The sequence below is a fragment of the Lygodium microphyllum genome, chromosome 8 (assembly GCF_053477565.2).
Source record: "Lygodium microphyllum isolate KBCC chromosome 8, Lygodium_microphyllum_v1.1.10, whole genome shotgun sequence".
Lineage (NCBI taxonomy): Eukaryota > Viridiplantae > Streptophyta > Polypodiopsida > Schizaeales > Lygodiaceae > Lygodium > Lygodium microphyllum.
Window position 1 is genome coordinate 57,825,191 of NC_141142.1, and position 24,847 is coordinate 57,850,037.

Below are 24,847 nucleotides of genomic sequence, written 5' to 3' on the forward strand. Positions count from 1 at the left end.
AGCAACAGTTTTTTACTAATAACATTTGGGTCTTGATTGCAGTATGTGTCTGTTCTCTTTTCTGAGCACATATTTGATCTCGAAGTTGAAATGGGGAAGGCATTGCCACCATCACAATTCATATGGAGTCATATCCTGCTGTGAGTGAGGAGATAGCGCAATGCTTGCTGGTCTGACTTGATTTGAAAATCTTACCCAATCAAGTAATGCCCCCCTTCTTCAAAGCATGCATAATGGCCAGGGAGTAATTTATAGGTGAATGAATTTAACTTTGCCACCTTGAGCTTTGCACTCTTATAAGCCATTAGATGGCTGGATTGTTGCAATATTGTTCCTATTGCATGACTGTTGGCAAAACAAGTCACCACAAAAGGTTCATCGAGATTGGATAATCTCAACATAGGGTTGAAATAGTAGATGGCCAACTCCTTGAAAGCTTGCTTCATGTCCTCCATACAATCATCCAAGAAAACAATGCCACACTTCCCCAGAAGAGGTTCAACCCTTGTGCCATGCACTTGGAAAAGTAAGGTAGTGCATTGGATGATCCACAGCCGAAATATTGTCTCGGGGGTGTCCTTGTAGTATACACATGTTTTTGATGGTGAACTTGTTGAGGGCCTTGTAGTATACACATGTTTTTGATGGTGAACTTGTTGAGGGCCTTGTAGTATACACATAGGTGCAAGCTTTGAATCGTGACCCTCATGTTTGACAATGGAGCATCGAAAGGGCTAGAATTGATGGTGTTACATTGGTTAGTATGGCCTGGAGATGGTACTTCTCAATGAAATGATTTGAATCAAGATGCTCTAATATCCATTAAGCAAAGTCTAGGATGACTGATGACGATTGCCTGCATGAGCATAAGATCATGTTGTTTTAAGGAAGATGAATCCACATCCTTTGAGAAGGATTGAAGCCATGATGGAAGAAGTTGAGATTGCTTCCATGGTCTTGACTTCCCTTTAGAAGTGGATGTCGAGCACCAAAATCCTCACATGCATTAATGATTCAGCACACTTTTCTGCTGCATTTCATCTTTCATCTGGCCTCCCAGCTGATTTGCTCCATCAACAACATCTGTGCTCCTATGTTTGCAGTTTATTAAGTCTGCCAACATCCCTTGAGACTCCTTCAGTTGTCACATATGTAAAGAAATGCTGGACTTAGAATACAAACACAATTGTATGACAAACACATAGACTGATAAAGAAACACAATGAGGGCTAGGGTAACATAGAGACAATGAACGTAGAAGATGAAAGAATTCGAATAATGAATAAATACAATTCTCAATGTAGCAAGCACACTATGTAGGTGAACCTCAAACTTCTTGTCTTAGGGATGGGGACAGAGAGTATGAGCTGAAGAGTGTGTCGCACTCCACGGATCTTGAAATGCAGTAGATAGTCTTTGGAGATGTCAGGTAGCAGCGAATGCAGCTCAAGAAGGCTGGATCAGTGTTTGATGAAGCAGTTTGGGCAGACAATCAGCAAACACAGCAATGACTGATGACATGGCATTTGCATGACAGGTTGCAGCAGCAGAACGCAGCCTGTTTGCTGATGTGGCAGGCTGTATGTGAGCTGGAACCGATAAATGCAGGTTGCAGGTGCCTTGTGGCAGCAGGGTGATAGTAGACAGCAGTAAATGCAAGTTGTCTCATGTGCAAACAGGCTGAAAATAGGTTACCAGCTGTAGGACAAGTCAAGACAATAGTTGTTAGTAGTGGAGAAGGGCTGAACGGTAGTCACCAGTAGTGGAGAAGGGCTAAACAATAGTTGCTAGCAGTTTGGGAATGTCTGGCAACAACTCGAACTGAGATATTATCTGTGTGGGCTATGGACAACAAAGTCTCAACACTAGTAATTTGCAAAAAACAAGATTAAGGCTGTGGTGGGCAGCCTACCTATTTATAGATGGATGGGTCCTCCCAAATTAGGATTAAGTGGCTAATCAGCCTATGATGCATTTTTACTCAACATTCCCTCTTAGGTCTAAAATTGGAACTAGAAAGGGATTGTACTAGCCCAAGCCCATATGTTTCTTTTCTTTTACCCCAGGGTGTGCCATCCCAAAGAAGCTAGGGCAAGGGTGTACGTTGGTTGCCCAGTGGCCTAGTGATGCTACAAAGGGGATAGTTATCTTACAAAGGGAAGCCAAGCAATCACCCCAAAGAGGCCAAGGCATCGGACAAAAGGTGCTCATCGGCTACCTAGTGGCCTACCAAGATCTACAAAGGTGGATGGAACCACATTGGACTCATTATTGTTATTATTTTGGTTTTTGGAAGGCTTTTGATCTTTCGTTAGTACTCATCCTATTGAGTAATTTGTATTTCTAGGGGAGAATAAAAAGGATAATCAGATCCAAGGCTTTCACAAAACAAGCAAGCTATCCCAACCAACATTGTGTTAGTGACGAGGAAAAAATGTGTGAAGAAGCTATGGGATATATGTGGAGAAATAAAAAAGAAAGATAGAAGTAACCAAAGAAAGATTGCCCTAGGAGATTTTCATAAGAGGTGCCACGAATACGGTGGATCTAGAGTCAAGCATTCTTTGATAAAAAAGGGATAAATGTGCATAGATGTATACTTGCAAGATTAGAATGCCCATGCACAAGGTAATGAAAATTGTCATGCTCAAGCAAAATGCTATGCAAGGTTGCCACTTGGATAGTATCCTTGTAGGGGAATTATTCAGTTGCCCAAGTGTCCTTTTACAATCATGGTTATCGTGATGATGCGGATGATGATAATAATGTCAATGAAGCAATTTGTAATAAAAAACCTATCACCACCAAGAGAATAAGACAGCCCCATCTCAAAGTGAAAAGGGAAGTTGGATGAAATCACCCTTTCCTCATCAATCTAAAGTAGTAGGGGAGAAGATATTGAAGAATTGGATGACTGACCATTTTGGTCAAGATGTCTGCAAAATGGTCCAATTAGGGCACAAACTCTAGGTGGATGGCGCCTAGCTTAACTTGCTTTTTGCTAAAGCAGTAGTATACACCACCGTGTCTCGTTCATGGATTGATGATGGATTATATCACCAGGAGTGAAATTTTGTTGCTTTGCTTAGTATTTGATTAAAGGTTGATCAAATGTGCTAATGTGACTTGCACATGTGAGGAGCAAGTTAATTATTTCATAGTGTGGGGACTAGGATGTTGAAATATCAGTTGATGCCAAAGGCAAAAGTTATAATAAGTTATGTTTGATAAGTACTAGGTGGTACCTTGTGTTAGATTTGGGCTTAGATCAATTTATTGTCCACTAATATCAACAATGACATTAAAGACTAGGCTTTAGTTAATTAATTAATGCTATTCTAAGGGTTAATAATTGCTTAGGGATACTTGGAAGACAAATTAGCTTAGTCAATTTAATTATTGGCTCTAGTGGAATTATTTTTTTGGAAGCTAAAATAATTATTAAATTAAAAATGAGAGATAGTCTTTTGAAAATTAAAAATTTAAGCTTGATAATGTTGAGAAATGGAATTAGAAGGTTATTATTTGACAAAGCTTATCCATGCAAATGGGAAATACGTTTTTAGGGGCTAGTAAAAGTCTATTCCAGTCATTGTAAGAGAAGGAGGTTGCTAGAGAGCAAGGATATATTGGTGATGTGATTTACAGTCATCAGGGATCATTCCTATAGTAGATGATAGCAATTTGGAGCCCTTAAGGAGCATGTAATAGCATCCCAATGTCCTTTTGGTACAGATGACAACATATAGGAGGGGGAAGCAGTATTTCTTGTGGTCCTAAGCTGTAGCTTATAGCTGACAGCTTCAATGACTGTTTGAGCATGACAATAGTAGTTTTTCGGCCTTTCTCGCAATGAGACTTTAAAGCATTCTCTCTCATCTCCCAGCCCTCTCTCAAGTTATCTCAGCAGAATCTAGCCATGAATCATTAGAGGTGAAGATATTGGAAAATCTCTTTCATAAGCCCTAATTTACAATTGAAATTAGGGTTTGACAGCCACTTGGGGATGCATACTTACAATTGAGGGCTTGAGATTTGACTTCCAGTAGTTGAAATTGATGAATTTCAAGGAGATTCAAGAGGCCAGTCAGTCAATATCAGATTTGGGGTTGAATTTGTCTTTGAAGAAGCAGGAAAGTCAATCTCCAAGTAAACGAAGGGGCAAATTGGTTTGAAGGTTTTCTGGTGAGTCTTGATAGCAAGAGGCACTTGGATTAGCGGAGGAGATCGGAGAATCTCAATTGCTTTCCATCCATTTATAATAAAAGCTAAAGAAATACTGCAAGGGACACTAGTTTTGGTGCCAATAGGTTGTCCATTGTCTAAGATTAGAGTGATAAAGTGTTCATTTCAATTTATGTGAATTAACTTGTTGTAATTAGTGTTAAATCAGGTTAATACCACCCTATTCGAGGAGGAAGGTTGGTTTTAGATTACCAGCTAGTGCAATAACACTCTAGTTGTGGAAATAGAGGACAATTGGTGAAGCACATGGAAAGTGAATCACCACCAGTGAGCCTCTTAGGTACACAAGCTATGTGATGTAGTCAAAGAGTGCTTGATATTTTGCCTTGGCTCCATGGAAGCAATCGCCATCTCTTGCTTATAGCTTGACCAAGAAATTAAAGTTGTACCCAAAGAGAAGATGTAGCCACCCTAGGAATGTTAGGTGTTGGAATCTTTAGCTCAGTTTGAATCGGTGTATCCTTGCAAAAGCAAACCATGACCATAAGTCAATCTAAATGAACAAGTATATTGAACATATCTCAATACATGTAAATAAACGGTTCAATCTGACATTTTAGGTGCATTGAGATATTGATTAAGTACAAAAATTGAGTATGCAAAATCTGGTCTAGTAGGAATTGACTAGAATAATTTTCCTACAACTAATCCATAAGTATGCTCATTGAAGGGCTAATCTAGGAAGTCCTTAGAAAGCTTGGCAATGGAATCAAGAGGCATGGCCATAGGCCTTGCCTAATCGGTATAATATTGCTCAACCAATTGAAAGGTGTACTTCTATTATGAGACAAAATTTTTATCCCTAGACCCAACCATCTCCATCCCTAAGAAATAGGATAACTGACCAAAGTCAGTTATCTTAAATGTGGAACAAAGTTGGGTCTTTATATGTGCTATGGTAGGAGAATTTGAGCGTGTGATAAATAAATCATCAACATATAGAAGGATATAGGTGAGCCCCTTTGAGGTGGATTTGATATATAAGTTTAGGTCATAAGGGGTAGAATGGTAACCATGAGTTTTAAGGAACTCATCCATCCTTTGGAACCAAGAGTCCAGTGCTTGCTTCAACCTATAAAGGGTACTTTGCAATCGAAAGATCTTATCTTTATGATTCGTAGAAGGAGATCTGAGAGGTTGCTCCATATAGAAAATTCTCCTCCAAGTACTTGTTCAAGAAGGTACTTTTGACATCCATCTAATGCAACAACCAACCATGGTGAGCAACTAGTGTAACTAGTAGATGGAATGATGTCAACCATGCAGTGGGTGCGAAGGTCTATTCATAGTCAATTCCTTGCTTCTATCAAAACTCTTGCCTAACAAGGCGAGCCTTCTATTTATCCAATGTTTTATTAGCTTTTGATCCTTAAAATCCAATTGGTCTCGTTAACTTTCTTATGACTCGAATGATCCAACAAATTCCAAGTCTCATTTTGGTCAATGCTCTCAAGCTTCTTTTCCATGGCCTCTTGCGATTGAGAATGTTGAAGAGCCTCTTGTTAACTTTGTGGCTAAGAGTGTGCTATGTAATCTCGTGTAAAGATAGATGCAAGTGTGGCATGAGGTGCATGCTCGGGTAGTTCTTAGAGGACCTTTCGGAGTAGAATTCAGTGAAAGAATCCTTGTATGGTTTCCTCGTACTAGCGAGGTAAGGGGTCTCATAGATCAGTCTTGGGTGTTGAAGATTTTGTAGGTGGTAGCAAATCCAGATCAGACAACAATCTCTTTGATAAAGTAGATTGAGGAATTGGCTCAGAGGCCATGCAATGGGGTGCACAACATCTCTCTCATAAAAAAGGACATCTCTTCGAACAATACTTTTGTTCACTCAAGGATTGAACAAGCGATAGGCTTTTGCCTCAGAGGAATATTCAACAAAAATCAAGGGATTAGCTTGTGGAGTGAGTTTACATATCTCACCATCAGGAGTGTATATATAAGCATGACACTCCAAGACTCTGAATTGGGAAATCATAGGTCGAGTGCCAAAAAATGCTTTGAAAGGGGTCTTTTGAGCGACCGTTGCAATCCGACACTGTTTAAGGATGTACATTGAAGTGTTAACAGCTTTGACCCGAAGGCACTTGGAAGCTTTGTTGCAAATAGCATAGAGCATGCCATGTTTGCCACAATTCAGTTTCTACATTTTACAACTCTATTTTGAGAGGGGGAGTTGGTAGAGATTAGTCGATGAGAAATTTTGTGCTCTTGTAGAAACTCGGTGAAGTTGTGGGAGATAAACTCACCACCAGTATCACTCCTCATACGATCTATGTGATGAATCATTTGGTTATGCACTAGAAGCACCCATGATGAGAAGTACGTGAATGTGTTAGGCTTATTCTTTAGAAAATACATCCACATATATCTAGAAAAATCCTCCGCTATCAAAAATAAATATAATGTGCTATTAAGAGCGCAATGGATGTTGGCCCATAAAGATCAACATGAATCAATCTCATAGGCTTCTTAGCTCTATGCGTGATTTGCTGAAGGAACCGAGTTCGGTGCTAGGCAAGGAAGGCCCTCAACCATCTAACAATGTGACAACTCATAAAGAGAGCCATACCTTAGATGTCCGAAGCAATAATGCCAAAGATGCTTATTGTTTGTAGGGTCTCGTGTGGTGGCTAAAGCTTGGAAGGGATGAAACTCTGAGCCCTTGAATGTTGGTTGGAAAAGAAATTGAGCTATCATATAGAGGCTACTAGTCTGTACCTTGCTGTTAGCAATCACTAAACCGGTTTTAGAGTCTATGAACTTGATTATGGTTACAATAAAGAAAATTGCTCGTCCCAATTGGCAAAGCTATTGAATGGATAATAGGTTTATCCCAAGTTGGGGGACATAATATACATTGTTCAACAAAGTGAGATCGCAGCTCTCATTGGAATCAAACTTGACGCAACCTAGACCATGGATCTTGATTGAGGAGTTATTCCTACAGTGAATATTCTCGGTTACAAGGGTTGGGAGACAAAAACGTCTTGGATGGGGGTCATACGACAGGTGGCTCCTTTATCCATGATCCGAATAGGAGGAGATGTGCTTGGTCGGGTAGAATGGGCCTCTTTGGTTGCCTTGTCAAGAGGTAACTTATGAATATCAATTGAGCTTGTATCCTTTGAGGTCTTTATGGAGATGAGATAGGTCTGAGATTTAGCAAATCAGTGAAACGTGCCCTCTTGAGTTGAGAATGAAACTAGCTGGATGGCTGACTAGTGGTAGTGTGGCTTTTTGGCCTCTCCATTACCCTTGATTTTGGTTGCTACCACCTTGCCTCCTATGTTGGGGGTTATTTGATGGAGGGATAGGGGTTTGAGTCTTAGGTTTGGGTTGAGTGCCTTTTACTTTTGCTTGATACTAGTCGTCAAAGTGGCTAGCCTTTTGATAATGTTGACAATACTTATTTTTCTTTAGGGCATTCTGCCACCCGAGTTTTAAGGAGGAACGGGAGTTTCCTTGTGACTTACTAGCTTGATTTTGAGACCTTGCCTCCTATGTTGGGGGTTATGTGATGGAGGGATAGGGGTTTGAGTCTTAGGTTTGGGTTGAGTGCCTTTTACTTTTGCTTGATAGTAGTCGTCAAAGTGGCTAGCCTTTTGATAATGTTGACAATACTTATTTTTCTTTAGGGCATTCTGCCACCCGAGTTTTAAGGAGGAACGGGAGTTTACTTGTGACTTACTAGCTTGATTTTGAGTTGGAGTTTGATTTTGGTTTTGGTTTTGATTTTTCTTGTCTTTCCCTTGCTATCGCTTTTGAGAAGAAATGATGAAAGCCCCTAGTCTAAGGAGGATGCATTGTGAAACTGATTGAACAGTCGAGCACGACACAATAATTGACACTTAAATACATGGAACATAGATATGGCAGGTTGTAAGATGTACTTGTTATACAAAATGGAAGTATTTTCTAGGTAGCTTGTTCATTAAGAAGGTGACTTGGTCATTAGGGAACTTAGGAGCCCCGTGGTGGAGAATTGGGCGGGAAGTCGCCGATAGTCAGCCAGGTTGACCTTAAGGTTATTTCGATTAGTCATTTTGAAGTTTTGCAGCTCATAGTCGAGGTTTGTATGGTGGGACTTATCTCGAGCCACATAGTGGTCAATCGAGTGTTCCCACTACTTAGATGCTAGATCAAAATACTATAGCTATGATGTGAAATTCTAGGAGTAGGCCTTGCATCAACTTGACTATAGCAGAGGTATTTTTGATCTTCCATGAGTGGATAACCTTTGGTGGAATGAGGTGAGGGTCTTTTTGGTTGGGGTTCTAGCTCTTGGACAAGGTCCCACACGTTCTAAGAATCTAGAATATGTCTCATCAAATTTGACCAAGTGGTATAGTTGGACATGTTAAAACGAGTCTTGTAGTGAAAGCGTGCTTGGTTGATGAGGAGGAAGAACCTTGAGGTGTATGGAAAGAGGGGTGAAGTAGATAGTAGGGATAGGGTAGGTGGGAAAAAATCGAGTGAGAGGAAACCATAGGTGCTTGTAGAGGAGGCACGTGGACTCTAAAGCCTTGTTCAACTATTGGTTGAGGCTCAATGGAATAACCAAATCGTCCAGTAGAAATAGCCATGCTAGTAAACTAAGGAATCAATTGGTGCATACTTGGGAAAGCTTTGGTAGGTAGCCCATGTGAGTATCTTGAATGTTTGTAAGGTGGAGGGTGAACCTCCCCCATAGGTGCATGAGCCACACTCGGAAGCATGAGAGTAGAGGTTATAAAGATTGTGCCCATGCTTGAAGAAACCGTGGAGTGATGTGTGATGTGACATACGGTGTTTAAAAGGGAAAAATAAATGGTGTGAATGGTATACGGGAGATGCATGGAAGAAGTGGTTGGGATAGGTGACTTTTGAAATTGTGGTATGAATGTAGATGTGGAATGCAATGAAGATGAAACACCAAAATCATTCTGACAATAAGAAGCAAAATTCAAAGAAGAAAAAGTGGAAGAAGAGTCACATGACTTTTTCTTGTAATCCCCTCTATGTCATACAATAATTGATCCTCTAGAGAACCTTTTCCATGGTCAACAAACTGAACTCTATTTTCTTTATCATCTTTACCAAAATGTTGCAAAGGAGTAGAAGTTTGGAGAGTTGTTGCCATTCTTCCAATCACCCACCTCCCAATTCCCTTTGGTCAATCTATATCTGTGTTTTGGTACCGCGATCTGTGGAGATCACTTTGTCATCACCTATAGCTCTTGAGGGGATTGCATTTTTCTCCCTCTACTGTTATCCATCATCATCTAGTGTTTTCTTCGACATCCCTTTGCTTAAAGAACTTTATTTCACTACCTCCACAAAGCATTCTCATCCGTAGGTGTTGTTGCTTGATTAACCAAGACAATGTAGTTATCTCCTAGCTTTGATTGGTGTCATCAGCTCAACTCTACTAACAAAAATATCGATCCAAGAGACACAAAACCTTGAGGCCCACTCCATTATATTAGTGCATGATTCATTATTTCATTCATTTTTTGAGATTCCAAGTTTAGTGTCTTAGTTTTTGCTGTACACATTGGGTTCCTCACAAACCCTACTGTTTCTTTATAGTGGAGTCCTTATCAAGCTTCTTAGGGTAATCCTTAGTGATATGCACAAGTGGCTCACTAGTTGGGATGATTACCCGAGCTCTCCAAATCGCTTTTCAATCCTTGTGATTACCCTTTGTCTAAAGTCTTTGCTGTTAACTGACATTGACAATTGATGTAGTATGCATAATCCACGATACACCACATTTAGTACAACTAAAGATGAAGATCATGATTATTGTTTGGTTTATTACTCCGTTGTTTTACCATGTCACCTATTAATTGATTAGACTATCACCTGAGAAACTAATTTATTGATCACCCATCTTGCTGCTTGTTTGTGGCAAGTGCCACATCATTAGGTGCACTACATGCTTGCTGCTTTAACAATGGTTGTTGTTAGATATGGGGCACTAGATCAAACTCATGAATGCGAGACTATTCTCTTGAAGGTTGGGACAAGGTTCTATTCTAGTCCATGGAAAGTGGCCCTTGAACTTTCATTGTTGCCTTCCCATAGAAAGTGTCTTGTCAGTGCCACCATAAGTATCCACCATGAGCAAATCACCAGTCACAGCCATAATCACACAAGTTGCAGTTGCACTCATCCAAGAAATTATTAGACTTGAGAACTCCATTCATGTGATATTAGCAACCAAATGCGGCAAAGAAGTTGCTGAATCACCAATTAGAAACAATGCAATTGGTGAACCACCTTTGAGATTTGCTTTAAGTAGACACCTACAATTGTGGACTAGAGAATCCCTACCTTTAAGATACATACATAGTTCTCATATTGACACACTCTCTCTTGATGGCAAAACTAAATCCCAGTCATCTCCTCTAGAATGGCTAAGTATACCTTGTAAAGAACAAATTATCAACCACCGGTATACTTGTAAGATGCAAATTCCACATCTATGTTTTGACAAACATGATATTCCTTGTGAACAATTAGATTACTACTTAAGAAATCCATCTCACAAGAAACCTCTATTGAATATGAGCCATGGTGCAACACCTTCAATCCCATGGCATCTGCATGCCCTTGGTCCCCTTGTGCAAAGAAGTTGTATCACGGATTGAAGATCTCAAACTATTGAGACTCTTGGTTCCAACCTGAACCATAATGATGCATAAGCATGGATTGTCAACTTAAGGATTTAGATTTGTGTTTGTTAATGTAGTGGTTGGTACTAGAACCTAATTTGAGTCAGGGGCACTTTTGTGAATTGACCCATTCGTTGAATTTGTGTCCTATCGTCTTTGCTAAGGGCACTTCTGATGGTTGTGACCTTGTTGCTTGCACTTGAATATTTGTTCCCCTTTGCTATGTCCTTGGGAGTCTCTCTCCTTGGACTTGCCCTTCTCTTTGGCTTTGTTGCAGCAAGTTGATTAAGCTGTCCAGCCTTCTTTCTTGCTTCTCAAAGATGGTGGCCAACTCCATGACTGCCTCCAAATAATTCAGATACTATGCCTCCACATAAGCCAAGATAGTGGTATGTAGGCTGTCCAAAAACTTGGAAATATCATTATTGTCAGAGAGAGAAAGAAGGGATACCTGAGAAAAAGTTTGGTGAAGTGAAGTGAAGTGAACATCCACATCTTCCTCTCCTTTGTGCTGAAAGGATTTGTACTGTTTCCTTTGCTGCAACTTATAGTCTGTTGGATTGAAATTGCTGCTTCTATGAGATAAGGAGTTTGCAGTCCATGGGTCTTCTACTTCCATGTGGCATTGTTTTGTTAGGCTTTTGCCATTGCAAAAGATTCCTTACTATTTCCTCATATAGGAGTTTGAGCCATATCTCTGTCCAAGTGTGGCTGATCATCCTTTGAGACCAGCTATTTATTGCTGCCTTGTTGAGCTAGTATGGCACCAACTAACTGATCAGAAACAAGCTTATCCTTGATGGATTCCTCCCTTTTGCTCTTCAGCTTACAGGGTATTGGTAGTTGTTTCTAGCTATTGTCTCCTCCTAGGGTCAGGTTCTTAGGGGTTCCTGACCTTTTCGCCGATGGAAAATCCATGTCAGTGTTCCATGTCCAACTTGCATGTATTAGGCATGCTGCCAATGTTAGTTCTAAGCAAAGATCGAACTCTCTGTGAGATTCATAGTTGTGACTCACTTAATACTTTCTTATGCTCTTGCTTTTCCTTTTGCAAAGGAGGTGGCTTTAACATAGCCATAGAGAAATTAATGTTTTGGTGGTTCTGGATGATTGATTACTTTTGGGTGTTAACATGTAGAGGCATGGAAATTGACATTCCATTTTTCTAGTCCCAAGGCGAGGTGAATCTTTTCACTTGCTACCTTGAGGTTCATCCCCAATATGTTTATCCCTACCAGTTCGTGCTTCTTTTTTTATAAATCCAATCGAAGAGATTGACAAAAAAGCTTAGATTTGGTTGAAATAAAGGTTGTATTGAAGGGATGACTCGCACTTTGTAAGGTGACATTTTACACTTAGGACATTCCCATTGTGTCATATCTTGCCCCAAGTGCTCGCTGCATGGGTTGTGAGGTACACATGGAGGCAAGGATACTTGTCCACCCCTGACATGGATTGAGAGGTACTCCACCTTGGGCAGTCCTAGGAAAGATCAGGATGACTTTAAGAAGGAATACAGGGACAATTGAGGTGGCTCGAGTCCTCTTCGATAAGGGAAAGTTGGAGAAAGGATGAAAGAAGGTAAAACAACTGAAGGAGTAGGATCTAGGTGAGCACTGGTGCTTATCATGAACAGATCCTCCTTGCATGCTATGAGGGTGGAAAACTCCCCGAATTTTGCTAGGCCTTGCACTATTCAGTGTCTTGAGCCAATGCTACCAACTCTGCCCGCAGCATTAAACACCTCAGCCGCTGGATTCCAAAGTTTTTCTTAACATTTCCCTCTTTCGCATGGATTTGGAATATGCCTAGTTGCAAACTTGTGGAAGTGTGCATAGTTTAAGTCCATGATAGGCCTATATCTTACTGACTATTTAACCCAGCCATATTCTTTTCCTTTTCCTCCCTTAGAATGTCTGTTCCCTTTCTTTCTTTGCACATTTGTTCCTCTTCCCTTCTCCTTCCCAAATCCTACCCCTTAATGACATGGCATTTTTGTTTCACTTTTTTGACAGATTGTTGTTTTTGTTTCTGTTTCCATTTTCATTCCATTTTTGTTTCAAAGTTTTCCTCAACTATGATGGGAAGCCTCCATGGATGATGAAACCCTTTGTGAGAGGAAGGAGAAACACAAAGTTTGGAGTCTTCCTATTTTGACCAAGATAAGAACTTGAAGACAGGAGCCGTTTCTTACTGGTGCAAACTGTTAGTTTGGGATGTGGAGAATTATACAAATCACAAAATTGTGTATTCCAACGTGAGTTCGGGATATGGTCCCTTATAAAAAATGCAAAATTTTTATAGAAGTGCTTCAGCTCGACTTGCATGTCTAATGGGAAACCATACAAAATACCAAATTTTAGTATCAGTTGCAAGTCTGGGATACAGGCCCTTATTCAAAACACAGAATTTTGTTAAACTGCTTTCATATAGATGTCCAGCGGCTGATATGTTGAGATACTTGGGATGTCGTTTGAGCTGAAATGTTCTAAAAAGGCTAAATTGGAATGCTGGAAATCATCTACCTCACCATTTCATGCAAGGCTAGGGATAGTACAATCCATCTTGGTGGCATGCATACAATTTTTTGGCCACCATTAGATAGTATAAAAAACAAATAGAACTTTTTTGCCTTGGATGGTGAAGACTGATACCTGTATGTCTTACGTTGTGAATATCTTTTGAAAGAATGACCCACCTTTGATGAAGTATGGAAAGATGTGCTTGCCAACAATTGCCTGTGCTATTACATGTTTCACATAGAACAACATAGTCTTGCAAGAATGACTGCTATGCCTTACAAATTTTTAGCATAAAAATGTGCTCGGATGATAGCCCAGGTGTGTCCAGATTTGGATTGGATTCTATTTGAGTATACAAAGGTAAAAATCCTTTATTCGGGGCTATGGGGAAAGAAAGGGTTATGTTGTTTCTTTTGTTTGTCTTTTTGGAAGAATATTTCGGAGTGCATTTTGTCTTAATTTGGATGTATTATATCTGCAATGCACCTTGCATGATTCAGCCCAAGATCACTAGTATTTAGTATTGTAGTCATAGATTCAATGCTTGGTGGAACACGAGTTCAGGAGTATATTTGATTGTTTGTAAAGTGATTCAGGTAGTTGTGTAAAATGTGGCCCTATGGTCCAAGCTGACATGATTCCATACGAGACTGGTAGTTATCTTAAGTGAATAATCAATATGAATGAGAAACACAGAGAAATTTGCATACCAGCTGTGCTTCTAAAAACGTGGTCCAATAATCCACGACAATTGTCAGCTTTCTCGTGTAGCTTAGATTTCTGGTCCTTATTTATAAATCACTACAAGCAGATTAGTTTTGAAACTTAAATGCTCACCTTTCAGATCCTATACAGCTAGAGTGATCAAACCAGGACCTCCATGGTAGTTGACTGTCTGACATTGGATGCTTGCTTTTATCCTAGATTATAGTTAGCCGACTGATTTGCATTTTCTATCATACAATTTTTTTAAAATTGAAGCATTATGCCCTAGTGGATGTTTGTAATACTGATTTGTGAATCACGTAATTAATGACCAAAGGTTTACTTGTGGCTGCACTAATGCAGGCTATTCCAAATCACATTGAAAGACGCTCCATTTTTGATCATTATGTTCGTACCCGGGCAGAGGAAGAGAGGAAAGAGAAGCGTGCTGCTCAGAAAGCTGCAGTTGAAGGCTTCAAACAACTACTGGAAGAAGCATCAAAGGTCTCATATTACTCTACATCTACAATTGTCTTCGTCAACTGAAATATGTGCAAGCTCAAGAATTCCCACAGGAAGGATATTGTAAACCACTCAAGTCCCTCGTATTTGTTCAAAGGAGGTCACAGGAGAGTGTATTAGGAGTCTATTTCATCAGGATTTTAAAGCAAGTTTATTTGTACTTCTGATCTTTCAGCACTGGCCTTTGGCTGATGGGGTCACCATAGTTGTCTGCTTGATACCAATTAAGTGGTACGTTTGATTCCCAGAATGCGTTTTGTAACCCTCATCATACTCAGAACGGAAATAAGTGGCCAGTATTATTTCCTGTGGGTGGCGCTAATGTCAATAGTTTAAGACCACTGCATCCTATAGTACATCCTTTTCTTCCAATTCATTGACAATTTGCTCTTACTTTACAGGAGATCAATCACAAGACTGATTATGAAGCCTTTGCAAAGGCTTGGGGCGATGATCCTAGGTTTCAGGCATTGGAAAGAAAAGATCGTGAAACACTTTTGAATGAAAGGTGGAGACCTATTCTTTACAAGTGATTGCTGCATGGGTCTTCCATCTTTGCATAGTTTGGTTTGGGATTTGACAATGTGAAGCTATCAAGCATCTAATCTTGTCAATTTGATATGCTTAGAGTGGATTTCTTATCTTTAGTTTAATTAGTTGTAGTGCTATGTCTTAATACCTTTCAATCTTATTTGCAAATTGAGACAAGGGCATTTCCTTTTTTGATTCAGAGTGCTTCTATCCAGATTTCCTACCCAGCAAGTTAGATATTAGAGCTTATGTTATAGTTATTGGAGGGTAGATCATGAAATAATTTCCAATAAAAGGTGGGAACTTTTCATATAAGTTAGTGCTCTATGCATAACTTGATTTTGGGTTTGACAATCTGAAGCTAATATCCTATCATTTGACATGCTTGGAGCGAATTTCTCATATTTTATTTAATTAATATTTGGTGATATGCTCAAATACCTCTTGATGTTTCTTTCTGATTCTTACAGCTTCACATTACTCACTCCAGGACCAACTGTGTATCCCAACCCCCACCTTCAAAAATGTTAACTGTCATGCTTTTTTGCTAAGGTGTGTTACTTCCTTTTTTTGTAGGGTGTTACCACTACGTAAAGCTGAAGAGGAGAGAGTCCGTGCAATTCATGCTGCTGCGGTGGCAGGTTTCAAGGCCATGTTGAAAGAGAGAGGAGAAATAACCACATCCGGTCGCTGGTCCAGGGTAATTTAGCAACTCTGTCCTCATCCAAATTACTTGAGGTATTGTATGTGACATTCCTTTCTGGGTCTGAAATAGGTGACATTCCTTTCTGGGTCTGAAATAGGTCAACTGATATCTTAATGGAGGCCATGCATTGATGACTTCCTGACCTGTAGAGGAGATGCTATTTGTGATTGGGTGTCTTAAATGTGGTTTTGTCTCTAAATGCATTGAGATGTGCGTGTGAATTTTCTGGTTTCATTAGGGGTTTGAAAATCTTAATCCCTCACAAATTAGAAAGAAAAGCAACAGTACAGCATTGACCTGATTAGCTCTCAAACCTTGGCCTGTTATAATGAGGTCCTGTGCTTCTATACATCAAGTTGGGCATGCTCAAATGTGTGATTGTGCAAGAAATCAAGGCAAGATTTATGAAGAGAGATGCATGCATCAATGGTAAATCTGTGGGTGAAGAGACTGTTTGACATGGCCTCTCATGACGAAAGTGAAGAAGAGGAAGCGGAGAGTGAGTCATTATATTAGAGGAAACAGAGGGAAGAAAAGATATCAGGATTGGAGGTTGATTTTGAATGTGGAGTCTCTACTATTCTTTTGGAGGAACGAGGACCTGTTCTTACCCATAATGCGAAAGAGGAGGACAAAGATGGCAGGAGAGAGAAGAGTTATTGGAAACAAGGCCACGTTGACTAGAAAGGAAGCTTTGATGGAGATAATGCTTGGTCTAGACTTGATGAAAGAGGAGAAGAAGGTCTACAATGGTATGCTTTGTAAGTATCAGAACTTGTTCATCACTTCTTACAAGGAGATTCAAGGATACAAGTGTGAAGAATGGCATCTAGAATTGGAGGAGGGAGTTAAATGTCTATATCAAGGATTGAGACTCTTATCAAAATGCGCAAGCAATGGTTTTGAAGGAAGAGGTGGATAAAATCTTGAAGGTAGGATTTATATATCTAATTGAATGCTTAGAATGGGTGAGTTGGATTGTTATATAAGCTAAGAAGACTGGTGGTTGGAGAATTTATTTGTAGTTCAAGCCGTTGAATGGTACTACTTAAAGGGATCACTACCCTTTTCCCTTTATTGACCAAATTTTGGATAAGGTGGCCAGGTATGAGAGATATAGCTTGTGTGATATATTTTAGGGTATTTTTAGTTGCCTATAGCTCTTGAAGACCAAAAGAAGACGACTTTCATTATGGCATGGGGTTGTTTCTACTATAAGATTTTACCTTTTAGTCTATCCAATGGGTTGGCTTGGTTTCAGAATAGGATGAACACAATGTTAATTTCCTATCTAGGAAATTTTATAAGTAGCATTTGATTAAGTTGTTAATCAGATGTGTAAATATGAGTTACACATGTTATGTGCAAGCTAGTTATTTCACAATGATGGCCCAAGGACCACAAGATGTGAGTGGGTGTTAAAGGCAAAAGTTGTAATAAGTTATCCTTGGTAGGTACCAGGTGGTACATGGTGTTAGATTTTGGCCTAGAAGATTTTATTAGCCATTGACATTAGCGGTGACATTAGGAAGCAGGCATTAACTAATTAATTAATGCCATTTCAGGGGCTAATAAATGCTCAAAAATGCTTAGATAACAAATTGGCCTAGGTAATTTAATTATTGGTTAGCATAGTTATTTTTTAAAGCAAGAATTAATAATTAAGTTAGTTTTCAAATTTAATAGTTTTAAAGTATATCTAATTTAATTGGGCTGAAAATGACTAAAACTTGCAATTAGAAGATTGCCACTTCGCAAAACTTGCCCATGCAAGTAAGGGAAAGGTTGTTGGAGGTTGGAGGAAGACTATTCCAGCCATTTTGAACTTTGAGAAGGTTGAAAGAGAGAGAGAGACGAGAAGTTATTGATGTGATTTGTAGCCACTACAGACCTGTCCTATAGCTGGTGATAGTAGGGGTGACTATAGGCGACATCATAGAGCGCTTTCTTGAATAGGGCAGCAACTGTTTTGCTTGAATTTTCATGTCAGGATGAAACTCAAAATTTCTCTCTACAGCATTCTCTTTCATCCTCTTTCCATTTCTCAAGTCTTCTCAGCAATTTCCAGCCATTTGAGCCATTAGAGGTGGAGATTGTGGCCAATTTCTGCAGTAAAACCTAATAGCAGAAATCGGGGTTTGACAGCCAGATTGGGAAGCATGCTCAGAATCAAGGGGCCTAGTACTTGAAATTCAGTAGCTGAAGTATGGGGATTTCAAAGAATTTCAAGAGGCCAGCCAACCAACAGTAAGTTTGGGGTAGAATTTGTCATCCAAGGAGTAGATTGAAAGCCAATCCTTGAGCAAACCAAGGGGCAAATTGGTTTGAAGGCTTGCCGATCATTTATGACAGCAAGAGGCACTTGGATTAGCAGAGAAGATTAGAGAATCTCAGTTGTACTCTATCCATTTGCAATTGAAGACAAAGAAATACCACGGGGGGTGCTAGTTTTTGGGCCAATAGGCTGTCCATTGTCCAAGATTAAAGTGGTAAAGTGTGCATTGCAGTTTATGTGATTTGTTTATTTGCTGTAATTATTGATAAATCGGGTTACTACCACCCTCTTTGAGGAGGAAGGTTGGCTTCATCATATCTCTGCCATTGCTTCATCTGTATCTTCTAATTCTAGTCAAGAATGCAGCCCCACTCAAATAAGCATAGCTGCTTGTCTTGCCTAAGACCTGCAAAGTAGCTCAATCAACTTACATCATTCCCCTAAGATATGATTCTCAGTCCAGGGAGTGGAGACAATGTTGGGGCTTGGATACTGGTTGTGTTTTACAATTCACTAAGATGTGGTCAGAAGGCTTGGTCTTTTTTTGTTTAAGGCTACTTCAGGGTCAGTAAGGTGTTGTTTTATGTCATCAGAATCTAGTATCATTTCTGGAATATCTTTATGGGAGTGGACCATGCTGAGTATGTGCAATATGGAGTGCACTTTTTAAAGATTGATATGGAAAAGGTAGAAGATAGAGTGCACTGGGGGTCATGGAGGCCTTAGGATTTAGGCCTAACTGGGTTATGTAGTAACTGGTACATGGCATTAAACATTGACACTAGTATTGGTAAATGATTTGATTGATACTTCAGTGTGTAGGGGAGAGATCCCTGCGCAATGTTGTCAATCATCTGGTGGTTTAACATCACATGCTTGATTCCTGTCTTTCTATCGTATATTTTGGACTTGCTGCAAACATCTACAGGTTGGAGGTATGATTTTTCTCAAGTCACTGAGGGATAAAAAACAAGTAATACAGTGTTAGGACATATTGTAGAACACATAAAGGTGGTAAGACATCTGGGTTATCCTACTGGTTGGATTATAAGTTAACAGACCACTGACTGGGTTAGACAAAAGAGGACTCTGATGTCGAGTATTGTAAACTATCTACATGACTGTTATATGTGAGATTCTGGTAATCATACTGGTTCTTCTTCACCCTTGGTTGCATTCGAATCTTGGATCTGAAGAAGTCCAGATCACAAATATTAGAGTTATACCAGAATTATGTGGCATAAGAAAGTAACCTACATCTTGAAAACAGAGAACTATACGCTGAACAGCCATTTTGCTGAGTGTTGTGAATTTTTCTAGACAACTTATTTCAAGCAATCACACCTACAGATGCTGGGTCATGGCATTAGTGAGATCATGTTTTTTTGTGTTATGCCAATGATGCCATTTAGTACAATCCTGTGGCATCAATAATGGTATATGAGTGGCAGGAGACACTTTAATATGTAGCTTAAGTGGGCTGTGATGGTAGGGCTTGCTTTGAGAAACTTCTGTCTGAAACTGTTAGGCTTAATTGCAGTTCCTTTGAGACAGATTCATACCATAGTAAATAGGTAGAGATGAACTTGATCATTTCTCACTTGGTTGTAACTTGTTCTTTTTGAAAATTTGACTGTAGATCAAGGACAGTTTACGCAATGATGCAAGATATAGGACTGTGAAACGAGAAGATCGGGAGAATCTCTTTAATTCCTATGTGGCTGAGCTCAGGGCTGCAGAACAAGAGGCTGAACGAGCTGCAAAGGCGAAAAGGGAAGAAGAGGTATTACATTTGCATGGTGGGCATGTGGGTTTTCCACTTGTAATAAATGAGGTGCATCACCTCAAGTTATTGATCTTTGTTCGTGTTTGGTTGTTAATAGAGGTTGGTTTTGGTCATTGTTGTGTCTATGAACTTCCAATTTGCAATTTTTTTTGGATTTGGTTGCACAAGTCTATTAAAATAGCATGGATGCAATTTTCAGGAGAAGCTGAAAGAAAGGGAGCGTGAGATGCGAAAACGGAAAGAGAGAGAGGAACAGGAAATGGAAAGAGTGCGGGTAAAAGCACGCAGGAAAGATGCTGTTACTGCATACCAAGCTCTTCTGACCGAAAAGATTAAAGATCCTGAGGTAGATCAATATTGAAGCATAGTAGTAATCTTGTCTTCTTGGATATTTGCATAATTATATTGTTTTCATTTCAGGCATCATGGACTGAAGCCAAACCCAAACTAGAAAAGGATACTTTGGGTCGGGCAAACAACCCAGAGCTGGATAGTGCTGATCGTGAGAGGCTTTTCCGAGATCATGTAAATGCTCTTTATGAGGTAAAGTGCAACAATTCTAATACAGTGTTTGTTTTAATCTTTCCTGGTTATTTACTGAGTATGTGTATTTTGCCAGCGTTGTGTTCGAGAATACAGGGCATTGCTAGCAGATGTAATCACTTTAGATGCTGCAGCTAAACTGAATGAAGATGGGAAAAGTATATTGAATTCCTGGTCAGAGGCAAAAAGAGTGTTGAAGTCAGATGCTCGGTACAGTAAGATGCCAAGAAGAGAGAGAGAATCCTTGTGGCGCAGATATACGGAAGATGTGCAACGCAGGTTGAAGGTTGGTGCCTCAAGTTCTGCAAAAGATGAGAAGCATGCTAGTTCTGAGGGTGGTAAAAGTGCGGCCTTGGATTCTAGCAGGCATTCCCCAGCGTCTAAACGAAATTCAAGCAGGAGATGAGTATCTTCGTATCAATATACAGATGGGAACACAATCCCAAATCAAGGCCCTCTCATTGTGAGCTCCAATGATAAATCCTCAATGTACAGCTTATATTCTACCTAGAGAGATGTAGCAAATTGCAGCTCTGGTAGTAAAATTTAATCGGGGGTGGTGCTTGTGTCTAATCAAGTAGAGCCTTAAGCAGATCAATGATCTGCAGCCAACGAATTTTCCAAGCAGTGCTGTAGCGCACCATGCCTGGTACCACCAGATTCTGGAAAAATGCTGTTTGCTCTCCCACTTAGAGTAAAAATCAGTGATCCCCTTGTTTCTCCCAACAGTGTATCCTGAATTAAATATTCCTTGTTCTCTCGAAGCATCCTGCTTATGAACTTTTGCAACATTGTTTTCCCTGATATTGAAAATACCTCTATCTTCATTGCAAGTACTTATCGGTTTAATATTGGAGTAAATTGAAGTTCCCTCTTCCAGTGCTCCTGGTGCTGTAGTACGAGATGCTTAGATGTTTTGAGTTGATCACTTGTAGTATCAATATGGGGCTGATCACTTTTATATGATTGATTGTTAACATGTTCTTTATGTTAGCAAATGTTAACTGAATCCGAGGGCTGAAATTGGGCTGTGTGCTTGGAGCTGTAGTGCCTGCTGTGCTCAGTTTGAGGTGTGCTTCATGGCTTAATTCAATGTGAATCAGAGCCGCACAGAGCTATGGTTTTACTTCCTGTGTAGTTTAATTTCATTAAAGTACACACTTGCAGCAGCCACTTTACATGATTGACTTTGATGGGCCCTCCTAAGGCAGTGCATGAATGATCAATTTCAGGCAAAATCAAACCCACAAGGAAGTAGGAAGTATGGATTAGAATCAAGGGTGATAAAAGTGGAAGAGTATAAATGGCCTTTGTGAAATTCATGCTGAGAGCTAGAAAACCTAAGGCAACAAGAGGATGAGAATCAAGGGTGATAAAGCAGAATATTATTAAACGTAGTTAAGGGTGTGATGTTCCTTTTCCTGAAATAAGCTTGAGTGTTTGATTTGCTCTAATACCAAGAGAAAGACAAATATATGTGTGAGTAAAGGACATGTTAAAGCATATAGTTTTTGTTGTTGCGTATTTGATAAGCAACGAATGTAACAAGTGGGAGATCAACTTACTACAGCAGTTTGTGTATACAATTCAAGTACTTCGCAGTTTATGGAGAGCAAATATCTAAGGTGTGCCCTAAATCAAAGCATTTTTGGTGTTTTAAGAATGCAACACACACAGAGAGAGAGAGAGAGAGAGAGAGAGAGAGAGAGAGAGAGAGAGAGAGAGATGAAATGATATATTAATGGCTACAAAAGGCCAAATTGACCTACGAGACCATGAGTTACAATCATATGTATGATAGTAGTTTTTGGATAAAATATGTAGCACAAAGCAAAATAAGAAAGGAAACTAACTATGACTGTGTGCAGAACATAGAGCTCTATCTAGTAAGAATGAGCTCTAGATGGTACAATCTCATGTGGGTATGGAGGACTCAGCTCTAGCTTGAGCAATAAACCCTTGTATTTGCCTATAGTGTCGTCAGCGTCTGTGTCAAGGCCTAGGATGTCTAGAGTGGCTAAGTTGAACGGCTTGATTAATCAATATTTGTTTGTGTGGACTCTAGCTGTGAGTCTCTTGTGGATTGGGGTTGTAATTGTACTGAAGTCTAGTGAGTCTCCATTGCAAAGAAGTTTGTGAGTTGTCTCTGTAAAGGGCCTCAGTGTCTTGGAGTAGCTGTTCTCTTGAGGCGCATGTCATGAAGCCATCATATCTCAAGGAGAAAGAGGCCAAGGCATCGTTGATCAGTAAAATCCATGACTTTGGATAGTGGTCTAAATCCATCTCTAAAGAGAATGGAAACAACCACGGATCTCATAGTACGCTAGGCAGCGATATATATAATGCTCCTCCGCCTCTGGCTCTAACTAACATATCTGGCATATGCGCTCCTCTGGTGGGATGGACTTATATTTGCCAATCTCAATCTCTAGTTGATGTGAGGAGGGGCGCAATTGGCCAATAATACATTTGATCCCATAGGAAAGGTGGGTGACTATGTATCTCGAGGGAATAATAAATCCATCATCTGTAGTACGAAGTAAATGCACACGGTAGAAAGCCATCTTTGTTCCTAGCTCTTGCCCTAGCATCAACCATGTCCGCCTGATATCCAATTGGGTAAGATCCATCTTGATGATGTTGTGGATCTCAAACTTGCTTAGATCAAGAGATGGTGCATCAAGGGAGTACTGGAAGGGGGTAACTTGTTCATGCTAAAGCCATGCAACTCAAACCAAGCCAACATCTGTGCATACCAATATGAAGTATCACCCTCTTTGGCAAGCTGCTTAGACGACTCAAGAGCCAATCGTGCATATTTGTGTCTAGGTAAGTCCCATAGGCTATGTATGCCTTGCTTTGTATCCTTGTGATGGCATTGATAGGTGTTGGTATGGTATTCTCATCCTGGATCATCTTGACTTTGAAGAGTGTGAGAGGCAGTGATGGGACAATTGACTTGCTTATGTTGGCTTTTCTCTGTCCTTGGGGGTTCAACTTTCTCTGAAGATCTCAAGGACACATATCTTGGTTAAGGGCCTCTACCACAATCAATGTAGCTGCTAGCTCAGCTCTGATGATCTCATGTGGAATTGAGACCTTACATTTGATTATCTTGGATATGATAGACATTAGGGGTTTCTCCATCGACCTCCATTTGTCATAAGTGCGCCTTGAACTGCTACGATGGTCAAGACTGGGCCCCCATATTTGTACTCCATAGAGTAGTGTGGATGTGACTACTGTATTGAAGAGCCATAGCTTAGTGTGGGATTCTTGGAACCGCACTTGTGATCACATCCTCTTGAAATCACCTAGTGCTGTGTATCCACGAGTCAATCTAGTATTTGTTGCCTCTTGCAAAGAAAAGGTGGGCCTTGTGAATAAGACTCCTATGTATGTATAAGAGTCCAAATACTCCAGCTTCTCAGGTCCATATGTGAATTTAGGTGCTGATCTCCTAACCCACTATGGTGTAGTATTAAATACCATCCCCTTGGTTTTACCAAGGTTCACTCAAAGCCCACTGTCCAAAGTATAGGAGTGTAATGCATCCAAGTGTCTTTATAGATTCTCTAGAGAATCAACTATCAATACAATGCCATTTGCATACAATAGGAGAGGTATCCAGGTGCCAGCTAATGGAGCTCCTCAATCTCCCTCTTATGAAATATAATAATCAATCCCATTAATGTATAGGCCAAATAATGTCAGAGAGAGGATCATCCCTACTTTACCCCAATGGTGTGAAAGGTGAGAAGGATCGAAGCTTGCTTGGAAGAGCTATGGCGGGAGAGCAAGAGCAAGAAAGAGAGAGAGACCAAATGGGAACTCCAACAGTCACAATGTGTGTGATCGGGCCTTCCTTTATTCAAACTGTCACTAAAAGAATAAATAATAAAGTGACGGTGATGGGTAGTCGCCACTTGGAGTGTGCAATGGCGGGTATTGTCAGTGTAATAATATACGGGCGGCTAGGTAGAGGTACCTTTACCCTCAACGACCTCCCACTTAAAGGCGAATCTTTCCCATTGAGGAGTGAAAAAGAAGAAGAAGAAAAGACAGTACAATGTACAACAGGACGAGGAAAAACGTAATCTCATCCAACACCCATCAATCTCCTGAAGAAGGCAAAGCGCTTAGTACTGAGGCTTTTCATGAGCAGATCTACAGGATTTTCGTCAGTGGAGATCTTGATAAGGTCAATAGACCTGTCCTCTACGACCCCACGTATGAAGTGATACCTCATCTCAATGTGTTTTGTCTTCGCATGGAAGACCGGATTCTTGGCTAATTGAATAGCACTCATAGAATCCAAATGCAGTGTAGGTATAACATCAATCCCAAGGTCAT

The 24,847-nt window shown here is 40.0% G+C and overlaps 1 protein-coding gene across 2 annotated transcripts in view; it reads left to right on the top strand.

The window, feature by feature from the left end:
- PRP40C (pre-mRNA-processing protein 40C) overlaps positions 1-21,332 on the top strand; it is a 55,967-nt gene extending 34,635 nt beyond the window's left edge. For both annotated transcript variants that reach the window (XM_087682958.1, XM_087682956.1), the window contains exons 8-14: positions 14,495-14,635; positions 15,055-15,161; positions 15,761-15,884; positions 19,805-19,948; positions 20,151-20,297; positions 20,372-20,494; positions 20,571-21,332. In XM_087682958.1, the coding sequence (XP_087539084.1) occupies positions 14,495-14,635; positions 15,055-15,161; positions 15,761-15,884; positions 19,805-19,948; positions 20,151-20,297; positions 20,372-20,494; positions 20,571-20,900 (1,116 nt within the window). In that variant the 3' untranslated portion in view covers positions 20,901-21,332. The remainder of the gene's footprint in view (positions 1-14,494; positions 14,636-15,054; positions 15,162-15,760; positions 15,885-19,804; positions 19,949-20,150; positions 20,298-20,371; positions 20,495-20,570) is intronic.
- The last annotated feature ends 3,515 nt before the right edge of the window (positions 21,333-24,847 follow it).